The 18,044-nt window shown below is 41.9% G+C and overlaps 2 protein-coding genes across 2 annotated transcripts; both read left to right on the plus strand.

The window, feature by feature from the left end:
* Positions 1 to 4,562: 4,562 nt before the first annotated feature.
* Positions 4,563 to 5,054, plus strand: LOC147515883 (uncharacterized). The gene has a single exon (XM_086593085.1). The coding sequence runs from the start codon at positions 4,563 to 4,565 to the stop codon at positions 5,052 to 5,054; it is 492 nt and encodes a 163-aa protein (XP_086449211.1).
* Positions 5,055 to 5,588: 534 nt separating this feature from the next.
* Positions 5,589 to 6,098, plus strand: LOC147515884 (uncharacterized). Its single transcript, XM_086593086.1, has one exon. The coding sequence runs from the start codon at positions 5,589 to 5,591 to the stop codon at positions 6,096 to 6,098; it is 510 nt and encodes a 169-aa protein (XP_086449212.1).
* Positions 6,099 to 18,044: the final 11,946 nt, after the last annotated feature.

Below are 18,044 nucleotides of genomic sequence, written 5' to 3' on the forward strand. Positions count from 1 at the left end.
GATGGGTTAGGTTGAGGCTGAATAAATATGGGACATGAATGGGCGGTGTGGTATGGATTTGAACAAATTGTGCACAGAAAAGTGTTTGGTTCGTTGTACACACTCTTCACGGAACTAGAAGTAGACGACACTAGTTGACTCCATGTATTGTTTGAGTGATTAGAAAACTCTTGATTGTATAGGTTACTATAAAAATTTGAAAATTGAGGCTCATAATTATTATTATATCCTATAGTAGGCCCAAACTCTTGGTATGATGGGCACTGAGAAGCCCAATGGTAAGGACTACCACAACATGAACATGGTGAAAAGTTTGCATAATAACCACATGATTGTTAATCTACATATTGATAAGCTATATTGGTTTTAAAGATATATTCTATGTTACTTAATATACAAAAAACACTAACTATAAATTTCTAGATAGGCGATTATTTCTGCGTCTACGAGAAACTAATATGGTAGGTGTAGTGGTAAGATCCATTACTACCAAGGTCAAAGGTCGATGAACCAATGCAAGCAGCAGTAACTGGAGTCAGGGAGTAGAGGATAGTCAGGAATAGTGGGCCCAAAGCAAAACAAGCTGCAGATTCGAGTGTACAGTATCGTACCGCGGAGTGCAAAGGTGCACTGAAACCCTACGCGTGGAAGACCGAGAAGCGGTAGATGGGAAGACAGGTGGACGGCTGTGATGGGAAGGTGGGGGTATAAAAAAAATAGTGTTAGAGGAAAGAAAGAGAAAAAAGGAAGGAGGAGGGAGGACCGGATCTCAGTAGGGGTAACATACGCTCATACATTTGGCACCGTCTATGGGGACCAGATCTGAACAGTAGTAGGTATGGCAATGAAAGCAAAGAGAGGTGTAGGACGATCGAGGAAGGTGTCAGTCGTAGGGGAGGCGGCGGAGTTGGTAGGGGATGATAGGGGAGAGCAAGGAGTGGAAGAGACTGCCGCATCATCATCGAAAGAAACGAGACAGTTAAGAGAGGAAGTGGTGAGGTTGAGGGAAGAGAATGAGGAGTTGCGAAGGGAGAGGGAGACTGTAGAGGAATCGGAAAGGGAGGTGTCAGAGGCGGTGAGAGAGGAGGAGGGGAGAGCCAATGTGGGGGAGAACGGGGTGCCGGGACTTACTAGGGAGCAAGTGAAGGAGATGATCGCCAACGATCTGAAAGCGAGCTTGGAGCAAGCGAAAGGCACAGGCGGGATGGTGAACCAAGTAGTGGCGGGGTTGAACCGCAACCCATTGGTGGATGCAATTTGGAGGGTAGAGGTCCCGTAGCGGTTCAACCAGCCTAGATTTGAGAGGTATGATGGGACCGGAGATCCGGCGGACTACATCCACCACTTCCGACAGCAGATGCCGCTGTGGCAGGAACCCAGATACGACGGACTGTGGTGCATGATGTTCCCAGCAAGCTTGGAAGGGGGAGCCTCAGACTGGTACTATAGGTTCCCCTCAAAGAGTATAAACAACTTCCTTGAGCTGGAGCATGCCTTCGTGGACAACTTCATACATCAGAAAAGGCGGGTGGGGGACATAGCGGCCCTATTCATCGTGAGACAGAGGATTGCAGAGTCAGTGAGAGAATTCTTATGTAGATTCAAGGCAGAAACACTAAAGGTGGAGAAGTTGGACGAAAGGACTGCGGTGATTGCCTTTGAGAGAGGGCTGCGACCGGGAACCAGAGTACACGAATCCGTGGTTAAGAATGAGATCACGACACTGCAGGACTTATATCCAAGGGTGGAGAAATATATCAGGTATGAAGATACACTGCAGAAAGAGAAAAGGAGGACAGGGAAGGCCGTGTTGGCCTTGGATCGAGGTGATGACCGCGGGAGATATGAGACATCAGATAGAGGGAGCAGTGGACGCCGTGGTTATGCATCGCGGTCACAAAGGGGTAGAGTTGAAGCTCGTAGGGAAACTAGAGAATGGAAGCCTTACAGGGCTATGAGGGTCCGCGGAGCAAACCAGGCGAAATACTGGGCAAGTCGTACTGTGCATATCATCAGATACAGAATCATGAGACGAATGAATGCTACGCCCTTAAGTGGTTGGTACAAAGGATGATAGGGAGGGGGCTGCTTAAAGAGTTTACCAAAGAGAAAGGGAAAGTGGAGCAGCCGCCGAACCAAGGGAGAATACTAGGTACCATAAATGTCATATTCAGTGGGGAAATCTTGAGTCACAACGCTCACTGAGATAGGATACGATGAACAGCTAGCATACAACAAGTTAACGAGGAGGCAGGATATTCGCGACCGATACCATGGCCCACGACCAAAAAAGGAAGCATAGTGTTTACAGACGCGGACTTGAAAATGGTCGACTCCCCACACGAGGATGAGCTGGTGATCACGGTGGCTATGGGAAATTACATGGTGAAAAGGGTGTTGATTGATTGCAGCAGTGCGGTGGACTTGTTGTTCGTGGGGACGATGGAAGAAATGAAGATAAACAAGAGACAGCTGAGGCCATCGCAGACCAACTTGTACGGGTTCAATGGAAGTATGACCGAACCACTGGGGGAGCTCCTGCTGCCCGTGACCCCAGGACCTGTGACGGTGTTCTCTTGATTCAAGGTGGTAGACGCAAGTTCATAATACAACGCCATCCTTGGGAGGCGGTGGATCCATGAGATGAAGGCAGTACCATCCACCTATTATCAGGTGATCAGATTCCCCACTCCGACGGGGATGCACGAAGTTCGCGGCGATCAGGTGACAGTGAGGAACAATCATTATGGAACAGTGAATAGGTTGATCCGAGGGGACAAGGGGGAGACCTCAAAACCAAGGATGAGCCAGGCATAGCAATTACTGTGTGCCTCCGCGGAAGAGGGGGCTGAGACGCCGGCGGTACCAAAAACACTGGACGAGATCGAGTTAGTGAATATGGGAACCGGGGAGGAGGAGAAGTTCACATCAGTGAGATCAAATTTGCCAGAGAAGTGGAAGGGCAAATTGGTACAGTTTCTCTCAGAGAATAAGGACGTCTTTGCTTGGACGGTCGAGGAGATCATGGGGTTGGATCCAGAGTTCGCATGTCACCGATTACACATGAGGGAATATGCCAAACCGGTGAGATAGAAAATGCGTAATGTCAGGCCCAAATACACGGAAGAGATCCACAAAGAAGTTGCAAGGTTAAAGGGAGTGGGCATAATTTGGGAAGTAGAATTCACGGACTGGTTGTCCAACATAGTCGTGGTACCTAAGAATAACGGAAAGGTATGTATGTGTGTGGACTTTACGGACGTCAATGCCGAGTGCCCCAAGGACAGTTATCTAATGCCGCGGGTGGAAGAACTAGTGGATCGGACAGCGAGATTCAAGATTTTCTCTTTCATGGATGCCTCGATGGGGTATAACCAGGTCGCGATGTATGGACCGGATCAGGAGAAGACATCATTCATAGTGGAGGGAGGTACTTATTGCTACACAAGGATGCCTTTTGGTTTGAAGAATGCTGGGGCCACATTCCAGCGACTGGGGGAGAAGATGTTTGTGAGTAAGATACGGAAGGGTATTGAGATATGCATCGATGACATGGTAGAGAAAAGCATGTCGAAAGGGGAACATTTAAAAGGGTTGAAGGAAACATTTGGTATATTTCGGGCACACAATTTGAAACTGAATCCAGAGAAATGTGCGTTTGGAGTAACCTACCCAGGGAAATTTCTGGGTTATATTGTGACTCACCGAGGAATAGAAGCCAATCCTGAGCAAATAAGGGCACTAATAGAGATGATGTCACCCTAGGACATTAAAGAAGTACAGAGGCTGGCGGGACGGGTCGCAGCATTAAATCGGTTCATATCCAAGTCATCCGACAAATGTAGGCCGCTGTATCGGCTGTTGAGGAGGACTCTGGATTTTGTGTGGACGCCGGAATGCGAGGAGGCTTTTCAAGAGTTAAAGAGGTACTTGGGACGGGCGCTTTTGTTATCGCGGCATGAACAAGGGGAGAAGTTGTACTTATATTTGGGAGTGACCGAATAGGCGGTAAGCTCAGTCCTCGTCCGGGTGGTGGACAAGATTGAAAAGCCGGTATACTTCCAGAGCAAAACACTACTAGATGCGGAGACACGGTATAGCAAGGTGGAGAAATGTGCCTTGGCACTGATATTCTCGGCGTTGAAGTTAAAACCATACTTCATGGCACATTCAATGGTAGTGGTGACTAACCTACCTCTCAAGCAAGCATTGAAAATGGAGAAGTCCGGAAGAATGCTCAAATGGGCGGTAATGCTGAGTTCCTATGAAGTGCAATATCAAGAAAGAACTGTGCAAAAGGCGCAGGCGGTAGCAGAGGACCCACTTGGGGGGAAGAGATACTCATGGAGCCCGAACAAGAGGGAGAGCCAGATGGGTCGAATCCTTAGGATAAAAGGAATGGGTGGAGAGTGTTCGCGGACAGGTCTGCAACAGATGCGGGAAACGGAATAGGCGTAGTGTTGGTCACTCCCGACAATGACCGAATCGAGTTGTCCATGAGACTCGGATTCACGGCCACCAATAATAAGTCAGAGTATGAGGGCGTAATAGCAGGGTTGGGGATGGCTGAAGATTTGGGAGTTGGGGAGTTAACGGTTTATTCGGATTCCAACCGAGTGGTGTGTCAGGTGAATGGAGGATTCGTTGCTAGATGTGCTCGAATGGCGAAATACTTGGAGGTAGTGCATCGCAAGGCAGCCAAGTTCAAGAAAATCAAATTCATACATTTGGTCCGCAGAGAGAACCGGCATGCAGACGCCCTGGCATACATTGCGGCCGCAATGCCGGTGTCGGAGGAGAGAACCATAAGTATAAAGAAATTGGAGAAATCAAGCATTGAGAGGGTGGCCAAAGTTTGTCAGGCTGCGGAGGTGGCAGGAGGATGGATGAGCCCTATCAAACATTTCCTGTTGGGAGGAGAGGTGGCAGATGAGAAGGAAAGAAAGAGATTGGAACAAACGGCACGCAAATACACTCTGGTAGAAGGAGAAATGTACCGAAATAATTTTGATGGACCATTGCTTAGGTGCCTAGGGCCGAGCCTATCACAATAAGTATTGGCTGAACTACATGCAGGGGACTGCGGGAGCCATTCGGCGGGGAGAACAACGGCACACCGGTTGTTAACGCAAGGCTACTTCTGGTCTCACATGAAAAGGGACGCGGTGGAATTTGCCAAGAAGTGTGGAAAATGTCAGCGATTTGCTCAGCTAATATTTGCACCAACAGAACCGTTGCACAATGTGCCCAGTCCGTGGTCGTTTTCCATGTGGGCCATGGATATCATGGGACCGTTGCCAATGGCAAAGGGTAGGAGAAGGTTCATGCTGGCTGCTACGGATTATTTCACCAAGTGGGTGGAGGCCGTGGCTCTGCAGCAAGTCAAGAAGGAGCAGGTGATTAAGTTTTTATGGGAGAACATTATTTGTAGGTTTGGAGTGCCGCATTCCGTCATCGCAGACAATGGGACATAATTCACAGGGTCAAAAGTGAGAAAGTTCTTGCAGGCCTATAATGTGAAACAGGGATTCTCAGCTTCGTATAATCCCGAAGGTAATGGGTAGGTCGAATCTTCTAACAAGACGATCATGAACAATCTCAAAAGAAAGTTGGAGGACCAGAAGGGAGCATGGGCTGAGGAGCTGAGTCATGTATTGTGGGCGTACTGTACTACACCACGAACCTCCATGAAAGAGACACCTTTCTCATTGGCATATGGTATAGAAGTCGTGATCCCTTCGGAGATGGTGGCGGCTACGATACGCACGAAGGCGGTTGATGGTGGATTGAGCTGGGGCATATTGGCTAGAGACATGAATTTGGCAGAGGAGAAACGGGATACAGCGTACAACCGGCGTCTGCAAAGACAATACGGCAAGCGATTGAGGCTCCGTCAATTTCAAGTGGGGGATTTGGTTTTCAGAAGAGTAACTCCGATCACTAAAAAGGTAAATGAAGGAAAGCTGGGGCCTAATTGGGAAGGGTCGTACACAGTGGTGGAGGCTGGAGGAGCGGGAACATACAGGTTGCGGACCGGGGAAGGAAGGTTGATAGAAATACCTTGGAATGTAAGAATGTTGAAAAAGTTTTATGCTTGAATCTGCTGCTAGTCCGGGGCAAGGGACTTGGGCTGTTTGCACATATATAATACAACGACACTTTTGAAAAGTTAACAAAGAACGGTCAAATTTAGGGGCAAGGAAAAGCCCATCGTGCTCATCCGCCTCGCAGGAAAGCGGGGGGCGAGAGCCCTTCGTGGACATGGCGTCTGAATCAAAGTTAGGGGCAAGGCAATGCCCCAGTAGGCGTATTAGCTGCAGAGAGAGCGGGGGGTTGAGACCTTCGCAGACGTCAGGTCCGAATCAAACATTGGGGCAAGGCAGTGCCCCGGCCGGCTCATCGGTCTCAGTGGGAGAGCGGGGGAGAGCCCTTCATGGACATAGTGTCCGAATCAAACTTAAGGGTAGGGTAATTGATAATAGCCCAAAACTGTAGTTTTAACCTTATAACAGTCATACTTTTAGACCAATTATGTGAGTAATAATTAAGAGTTAACACTGATTACGTGTTTTTATGCATTTCAGGCTTCAAAGTCCATTATGTGCAGAAATGTGCCACTTTAGCGAGATAAAGGAGCAAAGGACGGTTACTAAGGAGTTCCGTGATTAAAGGCCAAGATTCAAGAAGACAAAGCCTTTCTAAAGCCCGGTCAAAAGATGAAAAGTCAAAGTCCACGCGGGCAAAAACAGTGCACAAAGTCAACAGAACTTCCGAAGACCATATCTTTGGACTCAGACTTCGGAATTGGGCCTACCTTATGTCAAAACGACCGGCTCGGAAAGAGATTTCCAATGGCCTAAGCCTTGACCCAATAAGAGGAGCAAAAGTGGACGAAAAGTCTGTTGAAGCCAACTACAAGTGAAGAGGCCTTTTTGGGCTGAAAGAATTGGGTTTTGGGCCTGATTCTCTGGCCCAAAACATGGCTCCAAGCCCATGCACGATTTTTGGATCTGAAAGTATAAAAACCAAAGCCTAACTCTTTGTTAATGGTAGATAGTTAGAGGTAGCTAGTTAGACCTAAAAATATAGATAATTCTAGATCTAGTTCTCATGTAATAAAATCAAGTTTAGTTTAAATTCAATTATTGTTTTTAGATTAATCTTTAGAATCATTATTCTTCTTTAGTTTGATAAATAAAATAGCTAGTTTGTCAATTTCGATTTTTGTCATTTACAATTGTGTAATTGTTCACATGAGAATGATTAGTTCACCATGAGAATGGGTGTAATCGTTCACATGCTAGTTATGAATTGGTAGAAATGCCATGTGTAATTAGGGATTAGGAGTAACCAGATTGTTCTGCGAAGCAGTTCAATTCGGATTACGACGATTCATCGTAAGTAGGATTAAGTCGAGTTAAGGTGGAATCAATCCCCCTTTAACTCCTTATCATAGAATCGACGTAGCATTCCCATAGCTGTTCTAAAAGTCGACTAGTTGCATCTTGTGGGTAGTTGCATCGTAGTCTAGTTGTCATTTCGTAAATCTCTCATTAGACTTTTTAGTTAAGATTACTTATACGTAGAGAACACAGCATGCGGAAGGACTAGGAGTGGCACGAATCATCTACTCCACTATATCTCATAGGATTGAGAGTAGAATCTTTGATAAAATATAGGCACATAAGATAGTTTTAGTTTACTTACGTTTTGAGTTTCATCGTTCATTTCGTAGGTAAACGGTCAATTTTATGTTTTATCAAATGGCGCCGCTGCCATCTTAGTTTCACTTTCGCATTGTTCTCGTAGTATAAGTACTCTTCTTAAAGTCCCATTAACCCCACCCACCCTTGTTTGATTCATCGCGGGTTGTCCGTTTCAAAGCATTGAAAACTTCGAAAAAAATTTGTAACCGAGAGGCGACTTCGCTTCAAAGAGGAGCGACCAAGCGCCAAGTTATTGGAAGCCGCGCGACCAGCGCTAAGCTAAGCGCGTGACCACCAATCAACTGTAACATGAACCACTGGCGTGACCAGCGTCAAGGCTGGCGACCAGCGACCACCGAGCTGAATTTTGCCGAATTTCCACAAGTTTGATTCGAACTTTGATTGTTCAAGTTTTTCAGTATTCTAACTAGTTATATACACTGAACACGCGTAAACAAGACGCTATTCATAAGCGAAGCAAGGATGCAATAAGGTATTCCTTTCTTCCATACCTCGCATCTCCTGTTAGAGGTTTATACTAGTATATCAGAATTGTTTGGAGTGTTGATGTGTTTAGCTAAGTTTGGTCTTAGCCTTGTATGAGATTAAGGTCTGGTCGAACAAAAACACCAAACGTAATTACACAACAACATCAACAAATAATTCTATCTAGTATACTACCCATTACACCTCTAGCTACTATTTCACACACACCACCTGATATAATGCCTGAAGACGGAGAGACTCCTCTCTCTGACTTCTACAAAGCCTTGAGCGATAGCCCTAAATCTTGTATCGTTCTAGCAGACCTAGTGGGGGATTTCCGAATCCCCCCAAATATTTTTAATTTGTTACCCATTTTTCATGGTTTAGACCATGAAAAACCTTATCAGCACATGCGTAGGATTGAACAAGTCCTTACAACATTCCATCATCCTACGGTTGGTGCGGAACAAATTAAACTAAGGGTTTTCCCTTTCACCTTAGCCGATAAGGCGACGTCTTGGTTAACTGCCCAAACACCTAATTCTGTGGACTCGTGGGCTAAACTTGTTCAGATGTTTATGGAACATTTTTACCCACCCCTAAAGACGGATGAGATGCTTTCCAAGATTCAGTTCTTTCGACAAAATCCTCATGAGGCTTGGAATCGTTTCACCAATCTCCTTATAGAGTGTCCACATCATAACTTAGCGAAAGACACGTTAGTTCGTGCCTTTTTCAAAGGACTTCTACACCACCATAAAGAAGTCCTAGACATAATGAATGGGGGTAGTTTCTTAAGCAAAGGAGCCCTCGGAGGCTTATAAATTTTTAGATGATCAAACTAAAGCTTAAATAACAACTGGGGAGGGGGTAGTGACGATATCCACCGCTCCGCTAGTTCTTCTAATACAGTTAAAGCCGCCGGTATGTTTGAAATTAAACATGATCCCGAGCTTAGAACTCTAATCGAATCACTCACTAAAAAGGTAGAGACCATTTCTGTTCAACAAAAGCCTATCCCTGTCATGAATGTAAATTCAAATTCATGTAGTTTCTGTTGGAGCCCTGAGCATCCCGACTCCCACTGTCCTATAGCCTATGAACAGGCTTGTTCCATTAATAGTGAACTGATAAAAGGATAAAATTAAATAGTCTACCTATGAAATGAACGATGAACTCAAAACGTAAGTAAACTAAACTAATCTTATGATGCTTATATTTATCAAAGTTTTATCTACTCTCAATCCTATGAGATATAGTGGATTAGAAAGTTCATTCCACTCCTAGTGCTCTAGCATGGAATGTTTTCTAATCTAATTAGTCGGTCTTAAGTCAATGAGAGCTTTACGAAGGTGATATGCTATGATACTTACTGATTTTGATTACTTGATTTTAACTACGAATACTATGGAAATATGATTGTGCTTGAATCTAGATAAAGGAAAAGAGGGGAATTGAATCCACCTCGAATCCAACTTAATAGCCTAACATAGATTCTTGTATCTCGATTCTTACGTTCTTACGGCAAGAAATTCAAGTTCTAATCCCTAGTGTTCATGGCATTTCTACCAAATACTAACTAGCATGTGAGGTCGTCCACCCATTCTCATGGCGAATCACGACCTTCTAGATTGGAATAGATTCTATAATGTTTCTACACTATACCACTAAGTTTTCATTAAGGCTTCATCAACCCCTCTAATGGAGGTTTTAGCCTTGAGTCATCAAACCATCATTTCCCCATTTCATTATAACTACACATCATATTAAAATTCTAACTTAACTAAATTAACTAACAATGATTCAATCTATTTAAACTACGGAATGATAATCAACAAGAATTAAAATCAGATCTATAAATTGAAATAACACAATTCGAAATTGAGAAAACAACTATTTTATTTATCTAATCAATCAAGAACAATGATTCAAAGACTTAATCTAAAACAAGAATTGAAAATGGAACTAAAGCTTAATTTAATTAATGAAAACAGATCTAGAATTATCTATATTAATTTAGGTCTAACTAGCTACCATTAACAAAGAGCTAAACTTTGGTTTTTATACTTTCAGATCCAAAATCGTGCATGGGCTTGGAGCCATGTTTTGGGCCAGAGAATCAGGCCCAAAACCCAATTCTTTCAGTCCGGAAAGGCCTCTTCAGTTGCAGTTAGCTTCCACAGAATTTTCGTCCACTTCTGCTCCTCTGATTGGATCAATGCTTAGACCATTGGAAAGCTCTTTCCGAGCCGGTCGTTTTGATATAAGGTAGGCCCAATTCCGAGATCTGAGTCCAAAGATACAGCTTTCGGAAGTTCTGCTGACCTGTGTGCTGTTTCAGCCCGTGTCGACTTTTCCGCTTTTGACCGGGCTTTAGGAAGGCTTTATCTTCTTGAATATTGGCCTTTAATCACGGAACTCCTTAGTAACCGACCTTTTCTCCTTTATCTAACAAAAGTGGCACATTTCTGCACATAATGGACTTTGAAGCTTGAAATGCATAAAAACACGTAATCAGTGTTAACTCTTAATTATTACTCACATAATTGGTCCAAAAGTATGACTGTTAAAGGGTTAAAACTACAGTTTTGGGCTCTTATCAAACCACCCCCAAACAGCATTTTGCTTGTCCTCAAGCAAAGATGAGAAATTAGAATAAGTGACCAAAAATGGAGTTCTATCTACTCGTTTATTTGAAAAGCGATTGCATTGACCATATGCAACAAGGCCTTTAAACCACTAGGAATTCCCTAGTGGACGAAGTTATAGCCTCGTGAGAGTTTTTTGAAGGTACTCACAAACTTCAACTATACTACAACGACTAAGAAATAAAACTATTGTTTCCTCATTCATGTCCCAACTATCTATACATCTCACTAGCAAATGAATAAGAATAACCAAGTCAAAAACCTAAGCTAATATATGCATAATAATCAATCATCTATGATACAAATATATATACTATGAGTAATACTATGAAATGCCTAGCAGGTTCGTTTATGAAAACTCGGAATAGCGTCCTTAAGTAGGTCCTCACATAAATGTCAAGACAAAAACCACTCTGATTTTTCCACTCAAGTTTCGCTACTCCAGTGTGCAGTGGGCACACTTTACCTTACAATCTCAATGACAACAAGGAAGCTGGGGTCGATCAAACACATCTGCCACTTACTATCACACTAACCTATTCCTAATTGAGCTAGAGGTCTTTATTAGGTGTTGCGGGGATTAGGAGATGGTTTAAGAAGGAAGGAAATGGATATTCAAAAGGACAAGTCTGAGATAATAGAGTCTTCATATTATGTAACTTAGAGAAAACCTTGTTATTTTCTTTTGCTTCTATACTTTGTTTCCATCCTTAGCCATATTTTTCTTTTTCTTTTCTTTGGCTTTTGACTCCCTTTTATTCTATTTTTTGGAGTTTTTATTTATTTCTATATTTTTTTTTCTTTTCCTTGGATGGAAACTTCTTTTCTGAAGTAACTAACTAATTTTTGTTTACACAGGTTTTTCTCTTCTTCTTTCTTCACTCATTCTATTCTCAGACTTATTCTAAATTGGGTAGGTTGATTTATTTTTTTCTATTTTGTTTTTTGTTTTGTAACAGGGTAAAGGAATTGTGGTTTATGGAAGGCTAAAGAAAGGCAGGAGGGGCTTACTAGCGGAAAATAATTCATAGGTTTGAATTTCTGGCTATATCGATCCAAAGAGGGCCTAAATTCTCGCTTAGGATATGGCATAGTGATCAAGCAAGTGGACGTGTGATATCTCTATCCGGATTTTACTTCTTCCTTGTGTCATTTCTTAAATGTTTCGCTCATATAAGGCTTTTAGGCTATATTCTCACAGGATTTGTAGAATAAGTACTCTAGCCTAGATTTCAGAAACTTACTGCTAACAATCATAGATACTCATGTAATATATTTATAGATAGATGCAAAGATTATTACCTATATATTAACCTAAGTTCTAGCAATTATTCTGATGCAAAAGCTACGTGAGACTTCTAGATTGTTAAGAGCATGGAGAAAGAAAACAATACCAATATTCCTAAGTGTATAGCATAACTTATTTATTTATATTTTTGATTTTTTTTTTTTAAATTTTAACTAGAAAACAAATGCATATTATACATATTTATATCCTAACAGATGCCTCAATTACACGTGTTTCTATGCCCCCCCCCCCCAAACAAGAATCATGCTTTGTCCTCAAAGTATTGTAAATAAAGAGGGTAGGAAAAATACCATTAAAACGTGTGAAATTCAGGAACATCTGCAAAACAAAGTTAGAACATACTACTATAGGAAATAAACCGACGAACTCTATAATGAAGTTCCACCCATTATGGGGTTAACAAAAAATGAAATTGCTTGGGACATAAGCGGACACTAAAAACTAAAACTTACCTTATCTCTCCCGCTTTAAGCATCCTCCTCCTCATTAAAGATATGAGGTTCCTTCGTGATCCCCGCCAGTCCATTATAACTCGCCAAGCTTGCTTCCATTTATCATCTACTAATGCTAACCTGTTAAGTGTTATTATGTCTGATGGGATGTACGGGGCGACCAAATGAGGCTGCACCTGCCATCCCAGCCAAGTCATTATGCGCAATGAGCGAACCACCCTATTGGTGGGTCTCATGACTTCAACCCTTTTCCAATCTGTGAATTGTGCACAGAATATAGGTAAACAACTACGCATGATGCGGCTTACCAACACAGGCATAAGAAGATACTTACGCCTCATGCTTTGGGCTCTCTTAAGACTAGTGACCAAAACTCGGGGAATGTCATAGTGGCGACGTCCCTCAGCTAAAGCGAGGAAAATGTCACCAGCCAGATCTTGTTGTAGTGAACTGCCATTCCCCCAAAATATTCATCAGGATAAATAACATGGTGGTGCCTACGTTTAAGGAAAGGCTACCAAGGGCAATTGATAAGAGTGAAATGAATAGTTTACCTACGAAATAAACGATGAATTCAAAACGTAAGTAAACTAAACTTAATACTTTTACGTGTCAATTATCAAAGAATTTTATTCTACTCTCAACCAATTGAGATATAGTGGAGTAGATAAGTTCGTTCCACTCCTAGTGCTCTAGCATGGATGTTTTCTAATCTAACTAGTCGTTTTTAAGTCTATGAGAGTTTTACGAAGGGAATTATACTACGATGCAACTACCCACAAGATGCAACTAGTCGATTATCTAAATAACTATGGGAATGCTACGTTGATTCTATGATAAGGAGTTAGAGGGGGATTGATTCCACCTTAACTCAACTTAATCCACTAACCAATAATCGTCAGTAATCCGAATTGAACTGCTTCGCAGAACAATTGGTTATTCCTAATCCCTAATTATACATGGCATTTCTACCAATTCATAACTAGCATGTGAACAATTAAACCCATTCTCATGGTGAACTAATCATTTCTAGAGTGGAATGGAAAATCGACGACTCTACGATAATCGAATCAAGCTTTCATCAAGGCTTCACTACCCCTCTAATGGAGGTTTAGCCTTGAATGAATCATTCATAATCATTTCCATTTAGATTAAAACTAAACATAATATAAAGCATTGAAATTTATTTAATTAAACAATAATGAAATCTAATTTAATGACTAAATTGAACTAAGGACATGAATTGAAATTAGATCTAGAATTGTAATTGACAAAATCGAAATGGATAAAGAATACTACTTTATTGATCTAATCAAATGAAGAACAAGATTCAAAGGTTTAATCTAATAAGGATTTGAAACTAATTAAATAAAACAATTAAATCTAGATCTAGAAGCTATTTTAATGGCTACTTTCTATTCTAAGCTATGAACCCTAATTCTCTACTAATTAATCTACCATTATCTATCTACCATTATCTATCTACCATTAACAAAGACTTAAGCTTTTGTTCTTATACATTCAGATCCAAAATTCGTGCATGGGCTTGGAGCCAGGGTTTGGGCCAGAGAATCAGGCCCAAAACCCACTTCTTTCAGTCCAAAAAGGCCTCTTCAGCTGCAGTTGACTTCCACAGACTTTTCGTCCACTTCTGCTCCTCTGATTGGGTCAAGGCTTGGACCATTACAAAGCTCTTTCCGAGTCGGTCGTTTTGACATAAGGTATGCCCAATTCCGAGGTCTGAGTCCAAAGATACGGCTTTTCGGAAGTTCTATCGACTTTTGCTCTCTGTATTTTCGCTAAAGTGGTACATTTCGCACATAATGGACTTTGAAGCCCGAAATGCATAAAAACGCGTAATCAGTGTTAACTCTTACTTATTATTCACATAATTGGTCTAACAGTATGATTATTAAGGGGTTAAAACTACAGTTTTGGGCTCTTATCAGCAATGCTATATCGCCCTTGGTCCATTACTCGAAATACCCCTCCCCCATAATAATCATGGAAATATGTATAATCATAAAGATATGCATTATCAGTCATATATGCCCATGTGTGAACAGGATCAGATATTGGTATTCCTAAAACTAAGGCGACCAAATTTTTATTGAATTCATGTGTCGTGTCATCGACTGCGACGGAGAATTCTTGATCTCCATCCTGATTACAATAGAATTTAACGTGGTCATAGAAATAAGCAGTAAGTTGTGGTGAATATGACTCGTCATCACTTACGATAGATGACGCCATCCTAATCTGCAGGATCGTGGTCGGAACCGGTGTCCATAGGTCACCTCGTGCCCAACACATCTTCGAAAAGACTGTTCGGTATGACTATAGGAGATGTCATCACAATAACTCTTTGAACAGTTCCACAAAATCCTGGAATGACCGTCTGAAAATTGGAAATTTCTGCGATCCACAGAAACAGAGTAGCTGCATCAGTGTAAAGTGGTGGCGCTCTTGTGTAAATGCGACATAGATGTTATGGCTGGTCGGCGCTTTGGTATGAGGGTGGTCGTGCTTTAGGTCAGTGGTGAAGTGAGGTATGGCTCGGACAAAATTCTTCAAAAAAAAGTAAAGAGCGTGGGCGCTCGACAAATAAGCGCCTTTCGTAAGTTTGAAAACCGGAGTTTAGATGAAAAAGAAAGTAAAACTTGGAGTGGATGGTGCGGGATGATGGTGGAATGTATTATGGTTTGTTAGTGTAGAAAGAAGGGAGTTTAAATAGGTTATGAGCTTCCAAAATGAATCGGGAAGTTCCCTATTTGTTTGAAGGCAATTTCCGGAAATAGGAAAATTTCCAAAACCGAAAACGGAAACAACCCATTTTCATGATTTCCTAAAAATCCATGTATCTTTCATACTGGATTTAGAATAGTAACTTCTAAACTCTCCTAGATTTCATTCTACCACCACACAAGTCATAGATATGCCGATATCGGCCAAATTATCAACCTTTCCTCCAAGACAACGTAACATATATATGATCATATAACGACTTATGCTCGGTCTAAATATTTCCACCCCCAAACAAGTCGGGAAGGTGGGATAAATGATAAAACAAGTAGTACTCGAAAATAACCAATTATATTAAAAATAAAATAAAATATAAATCCAAACAACATTAAATAAACACATTACTATTTAAATTTAACTACTGAATTAAAATCCTTCTAATAAAACGAAATATGAAATAACAGCGAACTCCAACTGGGGAACACCTAGTTTTGTGATGGTGATGGACCCTGAGATGGAGATTGGCTTGAACCCTCTGTCTTTTGGCGACGACGCTCATGCCTGTCGGACTCGGCTGAAACAGAGTCCTCCACAGATGGCATGCGTCGTAGCATCTCTATTCGGAACAAGCGTTGGGCTTCCATCTCAGTACCGAGTACTGCATACTGGGTTTGTTGTTCCTGGTGGATAGTCTCTATGTTATACAAGATATCATCCAGAACCCCTCCGAGCATTTCAAATCTCCTCTGAAGGTTCCCTTGCTTCTTTTGAACTACTATCTGTCTATTTCGGATATCTCCACAAATACCATAAACGCACCGGAAGGCAGTTTGCAACACTTGCATGCGTTCTACATTAGAATTACACTTCTCTAATGCATCTTCATCCATCCATGTCATATCTTCCCTTTCATCCTCCGACTCAACCATTTTTTCTTCAAACAACGGCCAAGTCTCTTGGATGCAATCCGTATAGATACTTGCATTAGAATGCAATTTGATCTTAATAGGAGCAGATCTTGCGGCGACTAAAAGAGCATGATCTTAGTGATCAATATGGGAAGAGGCGCTAAACTATTCCCCACTCCTCGAATCACATTAAACATTAAATCAAGGATGCAGAAATTATACTTCTTTGTTTGCAAAATCCAGAGAACGTGCAGACATTGCAGGCCAATATCACTGACTTTGTCTTTCCCGAGGATGTTCCTACCAATCCACGAGCGAGCTCTGACCCGGTTGATTGGTTCTCGGTGGTGGTCCATGGACGAATGGGATGTCGGATTGTATTCACCCTCCACGACAAGTATCCTTCATCAAAGCGGGAACTCCGGTATCTTGGGGTTCCTGAATTATCATTACTAGGTTGCTTTCAAAGCGTAATTCCTAACGATTCAACTAACAAACCGCGTTACTTCTCTCCGCGTTCCTCCTAACTTTATGAAAATCCTATCCCCTTCCAATTCTCGCTTTTTATAAAATTGTTCTACCAAATCATAGTGATAGAACTCCTTAGTTGAGTACCACAGTCCGTTCCAATGTCTCTTGAACATCTCCGTCATAAAATGGCTAAACATCGGAAGCAAAAAGCGTTTTCGGGAAGCAAAATTCTACGTCGTAGCGCCATTGAAATTTCTTAGACTACTAATGGTTTGTAGACTGTGGGGGAGGCGAGTTTGAAGAAAACTACTAAAGCGGCGTTGGTGGTGGTGGTGGTGGTGGTGGAAACTGTAATTGGTGGGTGTTTTTCAAAGTTGGGTTGGTGGTGATGATTGTTTAGAGAAGATTTAAGGTGGATTTGATTTCCTTGTTGTAGGTGTAGTTAGGGTTTCTTCCCTCTCTCTATATTTATTTTTTTATTTTTTTTATTTTGGTTTCCAAACTTGTAACCGGCGGTTTGGGGTTGAAGTGGAAACACTGTGTGTGTGGGTTGGGAAGGAAGGAGACGCGCAACGTGCGTGCGGTTTGGGCCCAAGCCCAGTTTGAATTGCTAAATTTTTTGATTTTTTGCGCAATTTCAAACTCAATTTGCCGCTTCATTACTGGCCCGATTTTGGTGAATGAGTTATGGAAATGATCAGTAGAGAATTTCCAATCCAATGATCCATAAAACACTCAATTCCAACCATGGGTGACGTATAAGAGGGTGGAAGAACGCCTCGAAGTGCATGTGTGACGTAAGTTATGCGAACAAAGGAAATCTAAGTTTAGATTACGTCAACCCAATTGAACAAATGGGCCTAAACAAAACCAATGGAAAGTTCGAGGAATCCTGGTGGAAAGATCGACTGCCCACCCCCAAACAAATTTTTAAACACAAAATTTGTTTACAACGTGGGTCGTTTAAAGTCAGATTCCCAAGACTTGTTGGATTGCTATTTCTATGATTTTAAGAATTTTAATTTTAATTTTATTTGTTTATTATAAGAAACACGAAAAACAATAAATACATAATTCACTCCATAGAGGAACATGACTCAAAAACAGAGAAAACATGCAAAAGTGGAAAACGTGAATTATGTGCACTGTGGACTTAGGATCTAGTACTTACAGCCACATACTCCATAGGGAGGGCCCGGTTACCTGAATGGTGTACTTATCAGTATATGGAAATGAAAGTAAGTACACCAAATGACAAGGGTCAGTCCTCATAGACAGGGTCCTGTAAAAGGACTTCCTCTACATCAGGGGACAAAAGTTCA

Source organism: Coptis chinensis, chromosome 2 (genome assembly GCF_015680905.1).
Source record: "Coptis chinensis isolate HL-2020 chromosome 2, ASM1568090v1, whole genome shotgun sequence".
In the NCBI taxonomy this organism is placed as follows: Eukaryota; Viridiplantae; Streptophyta; class Magnoliopsida; order Ranunculales; family Ranunculaceae; genus Coptis; species Coptis chinensis.